Source organism: Phoca vitulina, unplaced genomic scaffold (genome assembly GCF_004348235.1).
Source record: "Phoca vitulina isolate PV1807 unplaced genomic scaffold, GSC_HSeal_1.0 scaffold13, whole genome shotgun sequence".
In the NCBI taxonomy this organism is placed as follows: Eukaryota; Metazoa; Chordata; class Mammalia; order Carnivora; family Phocidae; genus Phoca; species Phoca vitulina.
In genome coordinates, this window is record NW_022589716.1 from 2,417,347 (window position 1) to 2,435,721 (window position 18,375).

Consider the following 18,375-nt stretch of genomic DNA (forward strand, 5'->3'; position numbering starts at 1 on the left):
ATGGCGGCGGCGGCGGCGGCGGCAGCGGCGGCGGGCCCCGGGGCGCCCCAGGCGCCGAGCTCGTTGCTGCTCGTGGTGGGCGGCGAGTGCGGGTGCTCGGGGCTGCTTGCCTATGTGTTGGAGGAGCTCGAACGAGGTCGGGCCGGCCTGGGGGCGCGGGGTGCGGGAGGCGGGCGCGGCCGCGCGTCTCGGCCCGAGGGCCGGGGGGTGGGGCGGCCGGGTTGGGGGCGGGGAGAGGGTGGGGGGCGGCGGGATCCTGGGGCCAGGAGGCTCGGTCTTCCTCATCGTTAGGCGCACGGCTCGGGCTGAAGCCTTGGGTGCCCGCGGAGGAGGCGGCGCCCGGGCCTGGGTTGGGCTGCCCCGCCCCGACCGGGGTGCAGCTCAGGGACGGGACACGAGCCTGGGCTTTGGGACCCGCGTGATTGGGCAACACAGACGACGGCTCCGCTTCCCGCCTGCCGGGGGGAGGGTGGGGTCGCCTCGAATTCCCCGGTCTTAGCAGCCTAGACGTCCTGGAAGAAGGAGCAGGGGTGGGGAGGCTGGGCCTGGAGCCCCGGGGCCCACTTTCCGTTGCTCCACAGGGAGCTTGCTAATTGGGGTGTGGGCGGGCGCGGCCTGCCCAGGGGATTTGGCATCTGGGGAGGTGCGTCATAGGTGCACCTGCAAGGTTCACCTGCAGCCACTTGGCACGGTGGCCCGGCGGGTGTGGTGCACCCCACACCGTGTTTGGAGGTCATTCATTCCCCCCCTCCCCCCCATCAGATGGGCAGGGCCTGCGGTCTGGCGCCTGTAAAAATGGGAAGGCAGCGCACACTTCTATTCTTGTGCTTGGGAATGTCGTCGTCTGTGCCTGGTTCTCCTGGCCCCCTCCCCGCTGCCCCACGCGCAGGGATAGTGTGGGGACCACAGGCAGGTTCAGCTCTGCTCTCACAGGGCCAACAGTCTGGTAGGGGGATGGACCCAAAGTGGGCGAGGAGATGGGACAAGTTTTAAACTCACCTGCTGTCAGAAGTGCTCAGAAGGATGCAAAGGGCTGAGGACCTGAGGTTAGAGAGTCAGAGGGAAGGGCATCCTGAGAATGGGAGCCTCTGGCGCAAAGGCCAAGAGGTGGGAGCGTGTTTGGCCCTGGCTGGGTGGAGGAGCTGTGAGACCACTGGTGGGGGTGGGGGAGACGATGGAGGGGTCGAGATGACTGTTTAGGAGGTGGGAGCTTTCTTGTTGGTGTTGAGTCTTCTCTGTGAAATGCCGAGTTACGCTTTGGGTTCCTTGACGCGGATGCAGAGAGATCCAAGGGCACTTTGGGTGGTTCTGAGTCTCCAGGCTGTTGCACTGGGGGCAGGTTGAGGGGAGGGGCTGGGATTGCTCCTACTGCCAGATGCTAGTTACTGAACTATTCTGGGAACAGAGGAGCCCAGCTGATTCCCTGCCTCACTCCTCCTGCCCCCCTTCCCCCCACAGGCATCCGGTCTTGGGACATTGACCCTGGCATTTGCAGCCTTGATGAGCAGCTCAAGGTTTTCGTGTCCCGGCACTCCGCCACCTTCTCCAGCATCGTGAAAGGTGAGACTGGAGACCCTGCATGCCTCAGCTGTTCCCCTTCCACTCATTCATTGGGCAAGTGTTCTCTGAGTGCCCGCTACATGCCAGGCATGGGGGGTCAGGTATCGCTGTAAACAGCAGTAATCATATAGCTGCGATCTACAGTGTGTGGAGCAGGGGCGGGCCCTGACCCGGTGCTAACTCCCTTGGTCATCAACTCTACACGAGACAGGAACTCGTGTTTTTGTTCCCATTTTGCAGATGAGGCAGCTGAGGGGTGGGGGACAGGGCGACCTCCAAGAGTGGGTTCTTTGGATGAGAGGCATCTGGGACTGGTGTGTCAAGTGGAGGGAAGGGCCCAGGCAAAGTGAGAAGATATTTGGAAAGTGAGGGGCTGCTGAGTGGGCCTGAAGGGTGGAGTGTGGGCCCTGTGTGGCAGGGACTGTGCCTGGCTCGTGGCTGTGAGCCCCGTACAGGGCTGGGTGCACAGTAGGTGCTCAGTAGATGGGGAGCTGGGAAAGGAGCAAGATCAAGGAAGGGTTCGGGATGCCTGGGTGACCCACCGCACAGAACAGCTGCTGGGCGGGTTCCAGGTGTCACCCGCAGCCCCTCTTGCCTCAGCCAGCCTGTTGAGTCAGCCCTGGGCTGCTGCAGGAGGGGAAGGAAGTGTCCTTTGCCTCATTGTCCTAGCCGTTCCTGGTGGCTTCCTGACCCCTCACAGGATTGAGGGGGCAGGGGCTGGAAATCCCGTCTGCTCTGTGTGACGGTAGCAGCTACTTCCTCTCTGTATGCCTTAGTTTCCCCACCGGAATGAGGCCATATCCGTACATGATAATAAGCATGTGATAAACTGATAAAAGGTTGATGAGTGCCAAAAGGTCCCCAGCCTCAGGCCTGGGGCTTCATTTTTGAAACATCTGGGCTCTGGGGGGCAGACCAGGGTTCAGATTCCAGAATCACCCCCACTCCCTTCTTTGTGGCCCAGGAGGCCTCCCTGCCCCCATGCTCCCCTCATTCTGGCCTCACCTACCCCTTCCTGATCCTCATACAGTCCTGCCTCAGAGTCCTTTCCCATGTCTGACCTCTTCTTGGTGTACCTTGTTGGTCCTCTCTGGGCTCAGGCTTCTTGCCTATAAAATGGGGGTGACAGTGGCATCCGCCGTAGGGCTGACTGCTGTGAATTGGGGCCTGTGAGCCGTGGAGGCCTGTTGTCACTGCTCTTTCCAGTGTGAGGCCTGCCAAGGCAGGTTTCCTGTTCTTGCCTCATCCTGACCTGCAGCTCCACCATGTGCCTGTTGATCCTCAGATAACCCCTGGCTGGGGTTCCCGGGAAGCAGAGTCCTGGAGGGGCTTGTGGCTGCCTGGAGTCACATAGGGAGGCAGGGTTCGACACTGGGACAGCCCGGCCCCATGCACATGGCCCAGCCCCAAACTCACTGCACCTGATTCCCCTACAGGCCAGCGGAGCCTTCACCACCGCGGAGACACCCTGGAGACCCTGGTCCTCCTGAACCCATCAGACAAGTCCCTATGTGACGAGGTAGGGAATAGTCCTCTCCTGGAGGGAGCAGGCTGCTGGGACCGGCGCCCTCCCAAGCCTTGCCTTCCTGCATCCCTGGCTTTGTGGTGTTTGAAATCCTCTTGACACTCACTAGCATCGCCCCCTCCTTCAGGAGGCCTCCCCAGATGGCCTTGGCTGCAGCTTATTCCCTCCTCAGGGGTGATGGTGGGAGCGGGTAAAGTCTGGAAAGACTGGAGTTTGGGAGGAAGGAATGGAGCAGGGAATGTCTGGAGGCAGGAAGGTGGGACTTGACTGGTGTTTGCGTCTTGTGCCTCCCTCCTGACTGGGCCCCAGGAGCTGTCTGAATTGACTTTTTTTTTTTTTTTTTAAGATTTTATTTATTCATTTGAGACACAGAGATACAGAGAGAGAGGGAGAGCATGAGCAGTGGGGGGAGACAGAGGGAGAGGGAGAAGCAGGCTCCCCGCTGAGCCAGGAGCCTGACGTGGGGCTTGATCCCAGGACCCTGGAATCATGACCTGAGCCTAAGGCAGACGCTTAACCATCTGAGCCACCCAGGCGCCCCTGAATTGACTTCTTAATACTTGTAGCTTGTGGACATCTGTGTTTTTCTCGCAGTTATCCATGGGAAAGATGAACAAGATAGGGTCCCAGGACACCCCTCTAGAGACCTTTGTACAGGTTGATTCCTCTGATCAAAACTGCTCCATTTTGTTTCCTCGGGGAGCTCTGAAGGTGATAGAGCCAGACACAGATACTCTCCTCCCCATGGCATTGAGGTTGGGCCAGAGAGACAAGTGGGCTGGAGGGAGTCCAGAAAAGTGAGCTTCTAGGAAGAGGAGGCACTGGAGCCTGGCTTTAGGTTGAGCAGCAGGAGTTTGTCTGGGGTGGGGTGCAGGGCTCAGGGCCCAGAGGGTATCTTTCCAGCCTCCTGTTGAGTAGTGGGCTGGGGACAGGGGTGGGGTGGTTATATGTAGATTTGGGGTTGGAGGCCATTCCAAGGGGGGGGTGCAGGCTTTGTCACTGCACAGAGTAGGGGCTTTAACCGTCTCCCCTTCCCCAGCTCCGGAATCTTCTGCTTGACCCTGCCCCTCACAAGCTGCTGGTGCTGGCTGGGCCCTGCTTGGAAGAGACAGGGGAGCTGCTACTCCAGACAGGGGGCTTCTCGCCCCGCCACTTCCTCCAGGTCCTAGGGGACAGAGAGGTAAGTCCCCTCCTCTTCATCCTGCTTCCCCTGGCTCTGAATCTTGGCTTGTCCGCATCAGGCTGTGTGGCCCTAGTGACCTGCCCCCCACCACGTCCCATCGCCTCTTCTGTGGAACGGTCCCTTTTGTTGTTGGGGCTCAGTTCCCTTGCCCACTGCAGTGTGTGGTTTGAGTCTAGGCCTGTAGATCAGCAGACCTCCCAGAGACTTCAAGTGGCACCCCAGGTTCTAGGTCCCAGCGGGGTAGGGTCCTTTCTAGAGTCCTTAGTCTGGGTGGGGCAAATGAGCAAAACTCTGGTAAACCACCTTTTCACATTTATGAGAGTGATGGAGTGATGGGTGAGACAAGAACCAGATGCAGAGGTAGGGGACGTGGAAGGTCTTCTCTGGAGGGAGCTGTGCTGTAGGAAGAGAACAGCAAGTGCAAAGGCCCTGGGGCAGGGAGAGTAAGAGAAAGGGTGGGGGAGGGAAGCAGGTGGTGAGGCAGGACCGTATGTCTCTGTGGACCATGGGGAGGGCTGGGTTTTGTCCTAAGGGTGCCGGGGCGTGGGCAAGGGATTCTCCCAGGCCCTGGAGGCTTCTAACCATTACCCCCTTCTGCAGATCCGGGATCTCCTGGCATCCACACCCCCACCTGCAGACCTGCCCAAGCTCACCATCACCTGCCCGACCTTCGGCGACTGGGCCCAGCTGGCGCCTGAAGTGCTCGGCCTCCACAGCGCGCTCCGGCTGCAGTGGAACCCGCCCGTGCAGCTGCCGGCGTCCGAGGGCCTGCGCGAGTTCCTGGAGTATGTGGCCGAGTCGCTGGAGCCGCCGTCTCCCTTTGAGCTGCTCGAGCCGCCGGCGTCCGTGGGCTTCCTCAGGCTCGCCCGGCCCTGCTGCTACATCTTCCCCGGCGGCCTCGGCGACGCCGCCTTCTTCGCCGTCAATGGTTTCACCGTGCTGGTCAATGGTGGTTCCAACCCCAAGTCGAGCTTTTGGAAGCTGGTGCGGCACCTGGACCGGGTGGACGCCGTGCTGGTGACCCACGCGGGCGCCGACAGCCTCCCGGGCCTCAACAGTCTACTGCGGCGCAAGCTGGCAGAGCGCGAGGAGGCGGCGGCCGGCGGGGGGTCTGGGGACGACCGGCTTCGCAGGCTCATCTCCCCCAACCTGGGGGTCGTGTTCCTCAATGCCCGTGTTGCCGCCTCGCGTCTGGTGAGCGGCGAGGACGAGGCGGAGCTGGCCCTGAGCCTCCTGGCCCGGCTGGGCATCACACCGCTGACTCTGAACCGCGGGCCACTCCCGGCCGAGCCCACCGTGCTCTTCCAGAAGATGGGCGTGGGCCGGCTGGACATGTATGTGCTGCACCCGCCCACGGCCGGGGCCGACCGCCCGCTGGCCTCCGTGTGCGCCCTGCTGGTGTGGCACCCCGCGGGCCCCACGGAGAAGGTGGTGCGCGTGCTCTTCCCTGGCTGCACCCCGCCCGCCCGCCTCCTGGACGGCCTGGTCCGCCTACAGCACTTGGGCTTCTTGCGGGAGCCCGTGGTGACCCCCCAGGACTTGGTGGGGCCTCGACGAGCCGAGAGCAAGGAAAGCGTGGGCTCCCGGGACAGCTTAAGAAGAGAAGGCCGGACAACAGCACCCAGCAGGCCGGCCCAGGAGCGCCCCGGGGTGGCCCGGAAGGACCCGCCTCGGGTTGAGGCCCCCCGCAGGGCTGAGAAAGAAGCCAGGGTCCCCCGGGAGGTGAAGAAGGACCCCAAGCCAAGCATCCCTCGGACCCAGCCCCGGGAGGTACGCCGGGCGGCGTCTGCTTCAGTGAGTGTGAAGAAAGCGGGTGCCCCGGCCGCCCCCAGGCCCCGCAGAGCACCCAATACCCCCCGGCCAGGGGTCCCGCCGGCGGAGAATGGGCCCCGCAGCCCCCCTACCTTCCGGTGTGGAGAGGCCAGCCCCTCAGCAGAGACCTGTAGTTCCCCAGCCCCCCAGCTGGTGGCCACACCCAGCCAGGAGAGCAGCCTGGAGCTGGGGCTGAGCCCGGCCGGTGAGGACAGCAGCGCCTTGGAGGAGAAGGCGCTGGAACTGCTTTTGGATGCCAGCACCCCTCGGCCACGCACACCCTCGCCTACTGGAGCCCAGCAGGGCCCGGCTGAGGACAGTGGGCGGCTGTCGCTGAGCCCGCTGCGCGGCGGGGAGGCTGGGCCAGATGCCTCCCCCACAGTGACCACGCCCTCGCTGCCCGCTGAGGTGGGCTCCCCGCACTCCACGGAGGTAGACGAGTCCCTGTCCGTCTCCTTCGAGCAGGTGCTGCCGCCGCCACCTGCCGCCACAGGCGAGGCGGGGCTGAGCCTCCCGCTTCGTGGCCCCCGGGTCCGGCGCTCGGCCTCCCCGCACGATGTGGACCTCTGCCTGGTGTCACCCTGCGAGTTCGAGCACCGAAAGGCTGTGCCCATGGCCCCGGCGCCTGCATCCCCCGGCAGCTCCGATAGCAGTGCTCGGTCCCAGGAGCGGGCCGGCGCTCCACGGGCTGAGGAGACGCCACCCACGTCCGTCAGCGAGTCCCTGCCCACCCTGTCTGACTCAGACCCCCTGCCTGCCGCCCCCGGCCCTGCGGACTCAGACGAGGACATGGAGGGCTTTGGGGTCCCTCGCCGCGACCCCCTGCCCGAGGCCCTCAAGTTCCCCCCACCGCTGCCCACCCCACCCAGCATCTGCATGGTGGACCCCGAGATGCTGCCCCCTGAGCAGGCCCGGCTGACAGAGGGCCTCAGCCGTACCCGGAGGTCCCTGGCTCGCCCAAACCCCAGCACAGCCGCCTCCAAAGCCACTCCGGCGACCACTGCCAAAACCAGGGGACTGGCTGGAGGAGACCGGGCCAGTCGGCCGCTCAGCACCCGGAGTGAGCCCGGTGACAAGGGAGGTCGGGTGCCCCTGTCCAGAAAGTCCTCAGTCCCCAAGACGACCGCTCGGGGCCCCTCTGGTAAGTACCCAGGAGCTGGAGTCCTGCGGTGGGTTACTGGCCCAAGTCTTTGTTCCCTACTTGCTGTGTGGCCTCAGCCACACCTGCCACCCTCTCTGGGCCTCAGTTTCTCATATAAAATGGAAGTTCTGGTTCACCATTCAGGCACTTGTAATTCCGAGGCATTCAAGCAGTGCTGTCGGGGGAAACGTAAAGTGAGCATATCTGTTCTCCTGAGCTTGCTGTGGTCACAGTGTGTAAGAAGAAACAGGTGAAATTAATTTTATTTTATTTATTTATTTTTAAAGATTTTATTTATTTATATGACAGAGAGAGACACAGTGAGAGAGGGAACACAAGCAGGGGGAGTGGGAGAGGGAGAAGCAGGCCTCCCACGGAGCAGGGAGCCCGATGCAGGGCTCGATCCCAGGACCCTGGGATCATGACCTGAGCCGAAGGCAGACGCTCAATGACTGAGCCACCCAGGCGCCACGGTGAAATTAATTTTAATAGTATATTTAACCCCTTTGTGCGGAGGTTTCCAAGCCCACCACCACCAGGTTGGATGCTGGGCTGGGAGGACTAGGTATACTGTCCTCCTTGTGGCTGAACTGTATTAGAGCAAAAACATGGAACAGAATCAGCGAGGGCAAGAGGCTTGGGGTGCGGGGGGGCGGGGCGGGGAGTCCCTAGAGGGAATCCAGGCACAGGCTTCTAGAGCTGCCTCCCAGCGTAGTCACACCATGTGCCTTAATGCCAGAGCGGCGAACCGCGATGACCCATGGGAGGTGGTGCCTCCCAGGGAGGCTCATTAGAGACTGGAGTGCCAGGGTTTCTAGTGGGGGCTGGGCACGTTGGCCCCCTCTGCCTGACATGCACCCAAATTCCGGGATTCTCAGAGAGGGGGAAGCAGGGCTTCAGCAGGAGCCGCAGCACTGCAGGACCTGGGGGGGGGGGGGCGGGGGGCAGCGAGCCACCCTTGCGCAGGCAGTGGGGACCTTTCTGAGATCTAAGTCCCCCAGACTCCAGCCAGGGGCCACCCTGTAAGCCGACTCTCAGGCTAGCAGTCTCGGGTATGCCGTGGTAACTTTTCTCCCGGTTTCCCTTAGTTGTGATGAAATGTACACGACATGACGTCACCGTAGCCGTTCCTAAGCACGCAGTTCAGCATTAAGCACACTCGTGTTGTGCAACCATCACCGCCGGATCCCTGTCCAGGGTTCCTTTTATCTTGCAAAACTGAAACTTTGTCCCCATTAAACACTAACTCCCATTCCTCCTCTCCCAGTCCCTAGCACCCACCATTCCACTCTCTGTTTCTAGGACCCTGATGATGCTAGGGCCCTGTGTAAGTAAAATCCTACTGTATTTGTGTTATTTCACTTAGTAGAATGTCTCCATGGTTCATCCATGCTGTAGCCCAGGTCATAATTTTCTCCCCCCCCACTTTTTTTTTAAGAATTTCCTTCCTTTTTAAGGTTGAATAATACTCCGTTATGTGGATGCACCGTATTTTGCTTATCCATTCACCCGTTGATGGACACTTGAGTTGTTTCCACCTTTTGACTACTGTTGAATCACGTTGCTGTGAACACGGTTTGACAAATATCTTTTGGAGATCTTGCTTTCAACTCTTTTGGGTATATTCCCAGAAGAAGGATTGCTGGATCAGATGGTAATTCTATTTTTGATTTTTTTTCGAGGAACTGCCATACTGTTCCACAGCGGCTGCACCCTGTCCTCCCACCAACAGTGCAAAAAGGTTCCAATTTCTCCACATCCTCGCCAACACTGTTATCTGATTTTTTTTTTTTGATAGTGGCCACGTGATGGGTGTGAGGTGGTATCTCATGGTGGTTTTGATTTGCATTTCCCTAATTAGTGAGCATCTTTTCATGTACTGTTGGCTATTTATATATCTTTTTTTTTTTTTTTTTAAGATTTTATTTGTGAGAGAATGAGAGACTGAGAGCATGAGAGGGAGGAGGGTCAGAGGGAGAAGCAGACTCCCCGCTGAGCAGGGAGCCCGATGTGGGACTCGATCCCGGGACTCCAGGATCATGACCCGAGCCGAAGGCAGTCGCTTAACCAACTGAGCCACCCAGGCGCCCCTGTTTATATATCTTTTTTGGAGAAATGTCTATTCAGGTCTTTGCCCCTTTTTGAATCCGGTTGTCTTTTTGTTGTTGGGTTATGAGAGTTCTGTATATATTCCAGATAGTAATCCTTTATCAGATACATGATTTGCGAATATTTTCTCTCATTCTGTGTGTTGCCTTTTTATTTTGTTGATAGTGTTCTTTGCACAAAAGTTTGTAATTTTCACAAAGTCCTGTTTGCCTTTTTTTTTTTTTTCCTGTGCTTTTGGTGTCCTATCCAAAAAATCATTGCCAGATCCAATGTCGTGAAGCTTTTGTTTTGTTCTAAGAGTTTTTGTTTTTTTGTTTTTTTTAGATTTTTATTTATTTATTTGAGAGAGAGAGAATGAGAGACAGAGAGCATGAGAGGGGGGAGGGTCAGAGGGAGAAGCAGACTCCCTGCTGAGCAGGGAGCCCGATGCGGGACTCGATCCCGGGACTCCAGGATCATGACCTGAGCTGAAGGCAGTCGCTTAACCAACTGAGCCACCCAGGTGCCCTGTTCTAAGAGTTTTATGGTTTTAGCTCTTATATTTTGCTCCTTGATGAATTGAGTTAATTTTTGCCTGTGGTGCTAAATAAGGGCTCAACTTCATTCTTTTGCATGTGGACATCCAGTTTTCCTAGCATCAGTCTTGGCATCCTTGCCAAACAACATTTTACCACATATGTGAGTGTTTTATTTCTGGGCTCTCTATTCCCTTGGCCTGTTACATATCTATCTTTATGTCAGTACCACTCTGTCCTGATTAGTATCCCTTTGTCGTGAGTTTACAAATCAGGAAGCGTGAGGCCTCCCAACTTTGTTCTTCAGTATTGTCTTGCCTTCCGGAATCCTTTGAGATTCCATATGAATTTTAGGATAGATTCTTCTCTTTCTGCAAAAAGCCATCCCTGGCACTTTGACCGTGACAGCATTGAATCTCTAGGTCGTTTCAGGTAGTGCCAACAGCTCAGTGGATATTTAGTCCTCCAGTCCACAAATATGGGATGTCTTTCTGTGAATTTCTGTGTCTTTTTTCATTTATTTAAGAAGTGTTTTGTAGTTCTCATGTGTTTTATTTTCTTGGTTAAGTTAATTTCTAAGTTATTTGTTTTGATGCTATTGTAAATGGAATTGTTTTCTAATTTCCTTTTCAAGTTGTTCACTATTAGCATACAGGAGCATAACTGATTTGTGTGTGTTTATTTTGTATCCAGCTACTTTGCTGGATTTGTTTATTCTAGCAGATGGTGTGTGTGTATGTGCACGTGCGTGTTACTTGAGTTTTCTACACTAAGAGCATATCCTCTGTGATCAGAGATAACTTTTAATTTTTTCTTTTCCAATCCAGTGCCTTTTCGTTTTCTTGCCTGATTGCCCTGGCTAGCACTTCCAGTACTGTGTTGACTAGAAGTGGCAAAAGCCAACATTTCTTGCCCTGTCCCTGCTCTTAGGAAAAAAGCTTATAGTCTTTCACCATCAAGTGCGATGTGAGCTGTGGGTTTCTCATGTATGGCTTGTATTACGTTGAGGCAGTTTCTTGCTACTCCTAATTTGTTGAGGGTTTTGGGGTTTTTTTGTAAGATTTTATTTATTATTTATTTGACAGAGAGAGAGAGAGAGCGAGAACAGGAACACAAGCAGGGGGAGTGGAAGAGGGAGAAGCAGGCCTCCCGCTGAGCAGGGAGCCCGATGTGGGGCTCAATCCCAAGACCCTGGGATCATGACCTGAGCCAAAGGCAGATGCTTAACCGACTGAGCTACACAGGCGCCCGGAGGGGTTTTTTTTTTTTTTTAATCTTTTTATTTAGAGGGTTTTTATCATGAAAGAGTGTTGAATTTTGTCTAATGCCTTTTCTGTAACAATTGAAATGATTATGTTTTTTTTATCCTTCATTCTGTTAATGTGTATTGTGTTGATTTTTCTCTTTTTTTAAGATTTTATTTTTAGGGACGCCTGGGTGGCTCAGTCGGTTAAGCGTCTGCCTTCGGCTCAGGTCGTGATCCCAGGGTCCTGGGATCGAGTCCCGCATCGGGCTCCCTGCTCCGCGGGGAGCCTGCTTCTCCCTCTGCCTCTGTCTCTCTCTCTCTCTCTGTCTCTCATGAATAAATAAATAAAATCTTTAAAAAAAAAAAAAAAAAAAAAAAGATTTTATTTTTAAGGGGTGCCTGGGTGGTTCAGTCAGTTAAGCATCTGCCTTTGGCTCAGGTCATGATCCCAGAGTCCTGGGATCAAGCCCTGCATTGGGCTCCCTGCTTAGCAAGGAGCCTGCTTCTCCCTCTCCCTCTACTGCTCCCCCACTGCTGTGCTCTCTCACTCTTACCCTCTCTCAAATAAATAAATAAGTAAAATCTTTAAAAAAAAAAAAAAAGATTTTATTTTTAAGTAATCTGTACACCCAATGTGGGCCTATATTGATTTTTTTTTTTTTTTTGTATGTTGAACCATACATCCCAGGGATAAATCCCACTTGATCATAGTGTCTGATCCTTTTCCTATGCTGCTGAATTTGGCTTGCTAATATTTGTTGAAGATTTTTGCATCAAGGTTCATAAGGGATATTGGTTTGTAGTTTTCTTCTTAGTGTCTTTGTCTGACCTTGGCATCAGGGCAACACTGGCCTCAGAATGAGTTAGGATGTGTTCCCTGCTCTTCAGTGTTTTTGGAAAAGTTTGAGAAGGATCAATGTTAGTTCTTCTTTAAATGTTTGGTGGAGGGGCGCCTGGGTGGCTCAGTCGTTAAGCGTCTGCCTTCGGCTCAGGTCATGATCCCGGGGTCCTGGGATCGAGCCCCGCGTCGGGCTCCCTGCTCAGCGGGAGGCCTGCTTCTCCCTCTCCCACTCCCCCTGCTTGTGTTCCCTCTCTCGCCGTGTTCCTCTGTCAGATAAATAAATAAAATCTTTAAAATAAATAAATAAAATAAATGTTTGGTGGAAACTTAGTGAAGCTGGGGAGGGTTTTAATTACTGATTCAGTCTCCTTACTAACAATGAATCTGTGCAGCTTTTCTGTTTCTTTGTGATTTGGTCTTGGTAGATTTTGTGTTTCTAGGAATCTGTGTATTTTTTCTAGGTCATCTAGTTTGTTGGTCGTACAGCTGTTCACAGTACTCTCATAGTGCTTTCTATGTCTGTAGAGTCGGTAGTAGTGTCCCCACTCTTACTTCTGAGCTTAGTAATTTGAGTCTTCTCTTTTTTTTCTCAGTCTAGCTAAAGGGCTGTCAAGTTTGTTAATCTCTTTGAAGAACCAACGTGAGGTTTTATTGATTATCTTTTGTGTTTTTCTAGTCTCAATTTTTAAAACCTCTGCTCTTTATTATTTCCTTTTTTCTGCTAGCTTTGGATTTCCTTTTGTTCTTTTTCTAGCTCCTTGGGTTGAAGGGTTGTCACGTTGAGATGTTCTTTTTTTAATATAAAATATTTATAGTTATAAACTTTCCCTTTATCTCTGCTTTCTCTCAAAGAGATTCTTTGTCTTTCAGCAGTCGGATTATAATGGGTCTCACTGTGGATCTCTTTGAGGTCATCCCACTTGGAATTTGTTGAGCTTTTTGGACGTTCATACTAACACCTTTCATCAAATATGGAAAGTTTGGGGCCATTGTTTCTTCAAATAGTCATTCTGCCCTTTTCTCTCCTGGGACTCCGTGTGTGTGTTGGTCCTTTTGTCCTACAAGTCCCTTAAGCCGCTGTTCACTTTCTTCAGTCATCTCTCCGTGTTCCTCAGACTTGATAATTGCCATCATCCTATCATCAGAAATCGCTGTTCAGATCATGAATTCCTCTGGTGAATTTTCATTTCAGTTATTGTACTTTTCAGGTGCAGAATTTCTTTTGGGTTTATTTCTATGTTTTCTACATCCTTAGTGACATTTCTGTTTTGTTCATGCAGCGTTCTCTTGCACGTCTGTCTTTCTGTGAGCATCTTTAAGACCGTTGTCTTACAGTTTTTGTCCAGTAAGCCCACCGTCAGGCCTTTCTGGTTTCTGTTGATTTTTTTTTTCTTTTTTTCCTTTGAATAAGCTGTACTTTTCCTGTTTCTTTGTATGCCTTGTGATTTTTGCTATTGTTGAAAATTGGACATTCGAATTTAATAATGTATTAACTCTGGAGATCCAAATCTCCCCCTTCCCCAGGGGAGGTTTGTGTGGCTTCTCTGGTTAATTGCTGCTTCTGTGCTGGGGGTCAGTCTGAGGTAGAAACTGAGGGTCGGGCGCCTGGGTGGCTCAGTTGGTTAAGCAACTGCCTTCGGCTCAGGTCATGATCCTGGGGTCCTGGGATCGAGCCCTGCGTTGGGCTCTCTGTTCAGCGGGGAGCCTGCTTCTCCCTCTGCCTCTGCCTGCTGCCCCCTCTATTCATGCTTGTGCTCTCGCTCTCTCTGAAATAAATATATAAATCTTTAAAAAAAAAAAAAGTCTTGGATGCCTCGCCTGTGTTTTGCAACCCCTGCTCGTCTCAGCTCGTACCTGCCACGTTGCAGTGGTTGGTGACACCGTGTAGGGCAGTGCAGGCCTACAAGTACCAGGGGGCTGGTGGGAGAGCATCGATGATGGTTAGCAGTGATCATAACTTGAGCTCGTTCCCTGAGTGCTTGCTCACTTGTTCTAGGCGCCTGGGTGGCCCTGACCGTGGCTCTGGCTTCTCTCGCCCATGGCCTGTCGTTGGTTCCTAGCCTCAGTGCCCACCTGAGCTGCCACTTCTTATCCTTCTTGGGCACATTCCAAGGGAGGCACCTGATGGGCCCCTGTGAGCTTTGGCAGGTGCTACCCAGGCCTGTGGGGCGGGGCTGGCACCCGGAGGCTGGGAGTCATCCGAGGCCCTTTCTGCCAGGGCATTTGGCCACTTGGGGTCTCCTTCTCCTACTGCCTCGGACAGACTGCCCCTCTGTGCTGGTGTCAGCAAACTCTGCCTCCGAAGAGCCAGAAGATAAACGTTTTCAGCTTTGCAGGCCCGATGGCCTCTGTCCCAAGGACTCAACTCTGCACTGTGGCGGAACAGCAGCTTAGCATGTAACCAAATGGGCATTCTGGCAAAAGTGCATTTACAAAAGCAGACCGGGCTGCCGGCCCCTGCTACCCCTGTCCTCCTGCCCTGAGGCTTCTGCCCACGCCCCCCTCATCTTCCCTTCGCTGTTCCGCCTCTGCGGCTCCTGTCTCCCTTGCGCCTTCCATAGCCACGGTGGCTTTCTCTTCCTGAGTCTTAAGATCCTCACCACCGCTGTTCCCAGCTATGAGTGAAGGATGCCACTTGCCAGGCACCTGGGTGGCTCAGTCGTTAGGCGTCTGCCTTCGGCTCAGGTCATGATCCTGGGGTTCTGGGATCGAGTCCCACGTCAGGCTCCCTGCTCGGCGGGGGGCCTGCTTCTCCCTCTCCCACTCCCCTTTCTTGTGTTCCTGCTCTCGCTATCTCTCTCTGTCAAATAAATAAAATCTTTAAAAAAAAAAATGCCACTTGCCCAAAGCTGGGGGATTCATTCATTCGGCAGCCCTCTGGACCCACACCCTGAGCTGGGCAATGTTTATGATCATAAGATGCCAAGCATCTGGCCGGGTTTCCTGGACCTGAGATCCAGGTATGTCTTCAATCAGTTGATTATGAGACACACCTGGGACTGGTGGCCTCATCCCCTTTGCATAGGCTCTGGATTCAAGGCCATGCATGAGGCTCTGAGAGCTGTGCCACATCCTGGGTCTCCCTCTTGCAATTCTGTCCCTACCACACCCACTCTGTCTCCCCATTGCCCTTGGCGGCAGGGATTTTTGTCTCTCTCGCTTACTGCTGTGTCCCCAGTGCCTAATGCCTAGGAGGGCTCGGTAAATGCCCCATGAGTAGTTGAACAGATGGATGCTGCAAAAGCAGCAGATTGTTCTAGGTACCGGTTGCTTTGGGAGCTGAAGCTCTAAAAACCTCCTCTTCCAGGAAGCCCTCCCTGATTGCCCCTTCCTACCTTCCTTACCTCTGGCCCTGGGTATGTCTGTGTCCAGGGACTAGCCAGGGAGGGTCCAGGCCACTGAAGATATGACTGGGGTATCTGTAGCATTCACTGAATAACTGCCCACACCAGGGAGAGCTTGTCAACTATAAGATAGTGAGATCAGGCCTTCTCCTGAGGAGGGAACCACTTGGAGGGGTGTAGTCAGAGCTGGGAACCCCTTCCCGGGCCCTGGGTCTCGGCCCCTTCCTGGTCCCAGGAGCTCAGGACTGACGCTGTCCTTCTTGCCCACAGGGTCAGCTGGCAGCCGACCGGGGGGGTCAGCAGCCCCTCCCGGCTCCCCTGTCTACCTCGACCTGGCCTACCTGCCCAGCGGGAGCAGCGCCCGGCTGGTGGACGAGGAGTTCTTCCGGCGGGTGCGTGCACTCTGCTATGTCATCAGTGGCCAGGACCAGCGCAAGGAGGAGGGCATGCGGGCCGTCCTGGATGCACTGCTGGCTGGCAAGCAGCAGTGGGACCGTGACCTCCAGGTGCGTGACCACCCCAGGGCCTCAGGCAGTCGTGGCACAAGGTGGGGCCCAAACTTCTTAATACCTTCCTGTTGAATGTCGTCTTACGTGCGACCCTCACCCACCCACAGAGGCAGTGGGGCTCAGAGAGGCTAAGCTGGGTCCCCAGGGCCATGGAAACAAAGGCAAGCACAGAGGTCCCAGCAGCTCTCGGGACTCTGTTCCTGTTGTGTCTACTTCGTCTATCTGCAGCAGCCTGGGTGCGGGTGCTGGGCAGGACTGGTGTGACGGGCCAGGAGGAAGAGGCGAGCTGTCAGTGCAGCTGACAAAGGGGAGAATTGAGCATGTGGGCTGGGGTTGTCCCCAGAGGAGGCCTGGAAGCAGAGCCTTGGAGCGTGAGGCAAGTTTGGGTAGAAGCAGCAGATTCCAGGTCCCTGGCCACCCGTGCCGCGTGTGGGCCGGCTGGCGGGAGAGCAAGCCTGGCGTGTGCAGGGGAGGAGCCAGAGGGAGGCCTGCTCTCCTGTGCTGTGAGAGGCTCCCTTCCCCTGGGTGCTGTGGGGAAGAGAAGGGGCTTCGGGGATGAGCTGGCCCCCAGCCACAGACGTTCAGGCGGGAGAGAAGGGAAGCCAAGCAGACGTGCTCAGGAGAAGGGCCTGAGATGCCGGGAGTGGAGTCGGGGGCGGGGCCGGGAGGGCAGAGGGGACCCCCTCCCCCTCACCGTCAGGCCGTCTGTCCCACCCGCAGGTGACCCTGATCCCCACCTTCGATTCCGTGGCGATGCACGAGTGGTACGAGGAGACGCACGCGCGGCACCAGGCGCTGGGCATCACCGTGCTGGGCAGCAACAGCACCGTGTCCATGCAGGACGAGGCCTTCCCCGCCTGCAAGGTGGAGTTCTAGCTCCAGGCCAGCCCCCCGCCCCCGCCCCCGCCCCCCCAAGCCCAGAGTCTGCCGCTGCCTGAGACTCCCCTGCATCAGAAATAAACCAGGTACCCCACTTGGCTGTGGCCTCCGTTCCTTCTGCTGACAGGAGACTTGGCAACGTCCGGGGCTGTTGTCATCACTGTGCCGGCCCCCAGTTCGGGGGGAGGCATGCTCTGGCCTCCGTGTGGCGGATGGGAACGCCCCGGCCCGGGGGAGGGTGTGCCCCTCTGGCAGGGACCACCGGCAGCTGTGGGTGCTGCTGACCTTGAGGGGCTGATTTTCCCTGTGGGGAAGCTGGTTCCCCTGGGCAGCCGCTGGACCCCCACCACACACCGGTCCGTGACCAAGGTGAGATTTGAAGCCCAGGCCCTGGCTCCAAAGCTGGAAAACAGGTTCCTCCCCGTTTCTAGAGACGATCGATGCTCCTGGCAGGAGAGTCCCATGCTACAGAGAGGTCTTAAAGAATCGGAAACCCAATGGTCACAAAACATTAATTCCTGAAGAACCCCCTTCCTGCTCTCTCCACGTGTGGAGATGCCTAGACATAACATTAGAGAACGTGCCACGTGCACTGGGTGGATGGCGACCCCGAAAGCGTACGTCTGTCCTGTCACCCAATGTCCGGGAATGTCACCGAGTAGAGAGATGGAATTAAGTGAGGGATCTTGGGATTATCTGGATGGGCCCTAAACCCAATGACAGGTGTCCTTAGACAGAAGAGGAGACATTGAGAAAGGAAGGCCGCGTGGGGATAGAGGCAGAGATTAGGGCGATGGGGCCACAAGCCGAGGAGCACTGGAGCCTCCAGAAGCTGGGAGGGGTGAAGAGTGGTCCTCCCCTAGAACTTTCTGAAGGAACCAACCGTGCTGGCACCTTGATTTCAGAGTTCAGCCTCCAGAAGTGCGTGAGAGTGAGCTGTTGTTTGGGGTACTTTGTGACGGTGGCCCCAGAGGAACTGGTCGGCACACGGCTCCCTTCCCTGGCTGCGGTGGCCCGAATCACCGCGTGTAGCTGCGGAGGGCCTCCTGCTGAGGACTCGGGAGTTTCTCGCAGCTCTGGAGGCTGGAAGTCAGGGTGCCGGCAGGGCCAGGGTCTGGTGAGGAGGCTTCCTGGCTTGCACATGGCTGCCTTCTGGCCGGGTGCTCACGTGGAGTGGGAGGGGCGTGGGGGCACATTCTGTGACCCCCCCTTCTTAGGAGAGCACTGACCCCATTGCGAGCCCCCCTTTCACTACCTGCTGATCTCCCAGAGCCCCCACGTCCACAGACACCGTCACGACACCGTCACGATGGGGAGTCGGGCTTAAACACAGGAATTGAGGCGGGGGGTCTGTATGGTTAGGGCTCAGCCTGTCAGTATCCAGCGTCTGGTTGGACTGGCCCCTGTGGTTGCACGCCCTTCAGCAACACCCATCAGGAAACGGAAAAAAGGAAAGGTTTCTTACCGACAAGACCTGGAGCTCCCACAGCACCCCCAGGGCGGGCCACACAGTGAGGGGGTGGGGGGGTTCCCTGGCTGGGCCTCTGCTTTTATTGGGGTCCAGGATGGGGACGTGGGGTTCCCAGGGCTCATTGCTTATGGTAAAACTAAAACATAGGAGCGGGAATTTAAAGCGCCAGAAAGGAAAAAACAAGTGACCCCAAGGGCCAGTTCTCAAAAGCAACCAAGAGCTCTCAAACAAGGGAGCCTG

The 18,375-nt window shown here is 55.8% G+C and overlaps 1 protein-coding gene across 1 annotated transcript; it reads left to right on the forward strand.

The window, feature by feature from the left end:
- Window positions 1–16,760, forward strand: MAP1S (microtubule associated protein 1S). Its single transcript, XM_032412384.1, has 7 exons — window positions 1–136; window positions 1,459–1,560; window positions 2,997–3,079; window positions 4,125–4,265; window positions 4,869–7,221; window positions 15,547–15,782; window positions 16,506–16,760. The coding sequence occupies exons 1-7, from the start codon at window positions 1–3 to the stop codon at window positions 16,659–16,661; spliced, it is 3,207 nt and encodes a 1,068-aa protein (XP_032268275.1). The 3' UTR covers window positions 16,662–16,760.
- Window positions 16,761–18,375: the final 1,615 nt, after the last annotated feature.